Source organism: Rhinopithecus roxellana, chromosome 13, assembly GCF_007565055.1.
Source record: "Rhinopithecus roxellana isolate Shanxi Qingling chromosome 13, ASM756505v1, whole genome shotgun sequence".
Lineage (NCBI taxonomy): Eukaryota > Metazoa > Chordata > Mammalia > Primates > Cercopithecidae > Rhinopithecus > Rhinopithecus roxellana.
The window spans coordinates 125,244,563-125,248,294 of NC_044561.1; the positions used below are offsets into that span (position 1 = coordinate 125,244,563).

The 3,732-nt window shown below is 45.3% G+C and overlaps 1 protein-coding gene across 1 annotated transcript; it reads right to left on the reverse strand.

The window, feature by feature from the left end:
- Nucleotides 1-2,311: 2,311 nt before the first annotated feature.
- MC3R (melanocortin 3 receptor) lies at nt 2,312-3,372 on the reverse strand. The gene has a single exon (XM_010356697.1). The coding sequence runs from the start codon at nt 3,281-3,283 to the stop codon at nt 2,312-2,314; it is 972 nt and encodes a 323-aa protein (XP_010354999.1). The 5' UTR covers nt 3,284-3,372.
- Between the last annotated feature and the right edge of the window lie 360 nt (nt 3,373-3,732).

Here is a 3,732-nt window from a genome sequence, read left to right on the forward strand (position 1 = left end):
TTCTAGGCAGAATAGTACTTTTACTTCGCATAATGCTCATTTGAAAATCCTCTATGCCCTTGCTCTTTAAGATGGGGTCCGCGAACCAGCAGCCACATCCCGGAGGAGCTTGTCAGAGTTAGGAATGCAGACTCTTAGTCCCCACCTTGGACCTGCCAAATCGGATTCTGCACTTGCACAAGATCCCAGGTGATGCTCCTGGGCCTTCCAGTTTGGAAGTGCCCCTGCAAGCTAAAACATACAGGGAGGAGAGGGGGATCAGTTTTGATGATGAAAACCTGTTGGCAGCAGCATATTGGTGCAAAAGGACATCAGCCTCAGGATGCAGAATATACCATGACCTTAACTATCTGGGCGTTCCCGGACAACCACATCACCCCTCCAAGACTAAATTTCTTCATTTGTAAAATGACTCACCTATTTTAGAGGTTTGCTAACGGGATAAAATGAAATAATGTGAAAATTGATATAAGAGTGAAAAGTAAGTTATTTTTATCTTGTTTACATAGAAAAAAGACATCATAATCCCTACAGCTACTCATATCACTTTCAAATAATTAGATTCCCCCTTCTCTACATTTACCCACTGAGTGGCCATAGAAGAGTCCTGTGATTTAGTGTCTTGATTAAAATAATGGGAAATGACAGTGGCCCGGGAACCACAAACCTGGTATTTTTGGAAACTAAATGGGAGAGTTTTGTAGTTTGGCTAAAAGGCATTGCCCTAGAAAAGACTAGCACTGTGGTCAATGGAGCTGTTTATGCCGCTTACAAAGTCATGACTGAATTGCAGTGAAACATACCACGGCCGTGTGCAGGAGTCACCAGAATGATTCCAGGTGGTATATTTCAATGTAGCACACATTTAGCAGCCATAAAAGCTTTTTATTATTTCCAAACATCATAAAGCAAGAAAGGAATGGTTTTGCTTACATTAGCAGAAAATCTTCAAGAACAAAAGAACCCCAATGTGTGCTAGCACAAGATAAACACACAATTGCACCCCAACACACAGCTTAATATAAGAATTTGTGACGGGTAGATATGGGCACAGCCAGAAAGCACAAACTGAAGTTATCTAGGGCAGAAAAGGATCTGACAATGCCAGCTCTAGTCAGCCAATCTCACCCTTTGCTCCCAGGAATGAATTCCTGTAGTTGATAAGGTATAGACATTGATAATAGGGTCATCCAACTTTAACACAAAAGGGGAAAAGAACAAGCAAAAGGGGAAAAGAACAAAAGAAACCCTTTCTCTTTCATAGATAATATTGAAGAAGTCCTGTTATAGAGATGCAGTTGATATAAGCAAAAACGAGGGCTCCCAAGAAAGCCACACAGTGGTTCTACAGTTTCTCAAACTATCTTAAGCTACAGTAAAGCAATTTCTTGTGTGTAAGACAGATATATATATATATATATATATATACATGTACTGTACACCCAACCCATGATTTCCTTTCTTATTTTAAAGGCTAAAAGTAAATGATAGAAAAAAAGAAGTTATTTTAAAAAGAGTAATTTATGCCTTAAAATAGCAAGCTATCAAAATATAAGTACACAAGTATATTCTGATTGTCCAAAACACTTTCTCTCTTTTGTTAGAGTTTTGAAGGTTGTCTTAGACTTAATCCATAAAAACAAAATAACAACAAACACCAATACAACAACAGAAAATAGAAGTGGGTTCCATCCTCATGCTACCTTTGGGGGAGGGGACAACTGAAGGGATATGGGGGTAAGAAAAGGGGAAAACAGCATAGCATTGCTTCTTTCACAAAGAGACAATTGTCTAACTGCAAATACAATGATAGAGTAGAACTCAGTCTCCGATGGAGTTATAAGTGCAAAGCTATCTATCCATGCAGCTGGCAGCAGGAGGTCGTAGCTGTAACGGGTTTGCTTGCAAGAGATCTCAACCACCCTTATTGTTCATGAGAATCCTTCAGTCTGGTCTGGCCTGAAGCATGAAGACATGGGTGTGGAGCAGAGGAGCAGACAGGCGTCACACACTCTGGGTGTTTGGAAATGAGTGCAGAGAGCACACAGAGAAGCCTTTGCTGATTTCTCCCAGTGACTATTTGGGAAATCAGAGTTTGTGACTTCCCCATCTTGGAATCCTTTCAGAGAGTCTGTTATTCACCATTTCCCCCCTTTAAAAGGCGTTGTAAACTTAAAAACAAATGACAAGTACAATCATGGCTGTTAACACATTTTTATATCTTCTAAGTATTTTTTTTCTTTCTAAACATCTTGGGTGGATGGAGGGTCAAAAGTGACCTGACTGATGATCATTTCCATGGCCCTGCATCCTATCTCGAGTTCATGCCGTTGCAACCACAGAGAATCTCCTTAAAGGTGTTGCGCAGTTCCAGGCTCCGGAAGGCGTAGATGAGCGGGTCGATGACGGAGTTGCACATGATGAGGACCAGGTAGGTGTTGAAGTGGGCAGTGTAGCAGATGCAGTAGGGGTTGGTGGGGCAGGTGATGATGAGGACCAGGTGGAGGAAGAAGGGGGCCCAGCAGAAGATGAACACCCCCAGGAGGATGGTGATGGTGACTGCCCCCTTCATGCATGAGTGTTGCTGTGGGGCCACCCCGTCGGCAGGTGGCAGTGCTGCTATGCGCTTGACATGCAGCCGCGCAAAGAGGAACATGTGCACATAGAGGGTGCCCATGAGGAGCATCATGGCGAAGAACATGGTGATGAGGCACACGATGACCATCTTGCTCTCCGAGTAGACAATGAACACCACGCCACAGATGCCGCAGCCGACCCAGATGGCCACGATCAAGGTGAGGGCCTTCCTCACTGTCATGATGCTGTGGTAGCGGAGCGCGTAAAAGATGGTGACGTACCTGTCGATGGCGATGGCCAGGAGGTTGCAGATGGAGGCCACCAGGGAGATGCAGGTCATGGAGTCGAAGATGTTGTCCATGTGCTGGATAAACTGGTCCTCCAAGGTCAGGTAGTTGCTGTGGACGATGGCGATCATGATGGTCTCCAGGGCATTGGACACGCTCACCAGCATGTCGGCCACCGCCAGGCTGCAGAAAAAGAAGTACATTGGGGAGTGCAGGCTGCCGTTCCTGACCACGGCCAGGATAACCAGGATGTTTTCCAGCAGACTGACGATGCCCAGGGCCAGGAAAACCTCGGGCTTGATGAAGACCTGCTCACAGAACGGGCTGCTGCTCTGGTTGCTGAAGAAAGGGGCTTGGAGGTGCTCCGAGCCATTAGGTAGCGTTGGCTGAACAGAGGGCAGGCAGCACGAAGCATTCATTGCTGACAGAAGGGCTGATCTGAGCTGGGGCTCCAGCAGGGTCCGTAGGAGGGAAGACAAAATCTCCCTCCAGATACTTCTTTTGGATGCTCATTCAATCTGAACTTAGAGTTTGTTCTCCCCTAGAATAAAAGGATGTCGAAGGTAGAGAGAGAGAGATAGTGAGAGAGAGAAGAGAGACACACATACAGAGAGAAGGGGGAAGAGAGAGAGAGGGAGAGTAGCTAGTTAGTAGCTAGCATGCAAGTTCGTAGCTTGGAGACATGCGGAGAACTTTGCTGTTCCAGGAGGAGCAGTTTTGACCTTGTTTACGTAGAAAAAAATACATAATAGGGTCTCTTACCAGCAAGTCTTCCTTCTGTTTCCCTCTCACCCCTCTGTTTGTCTCTCCTCATTCCCCCACCTGGGAACAGAAAACCTGCCACTGGTTGCTACAGTTACAGCTCTTT

Excerpts from the sequence above, each read along its gene's own strand:
- MC3R (XM_010356697.1), bottom strand. The coding sequence starts at position 3,283 with ATGAATGCTTCGTGCTGCCTGCCCTCTGTTCAGCCAACGCTACCTAAT.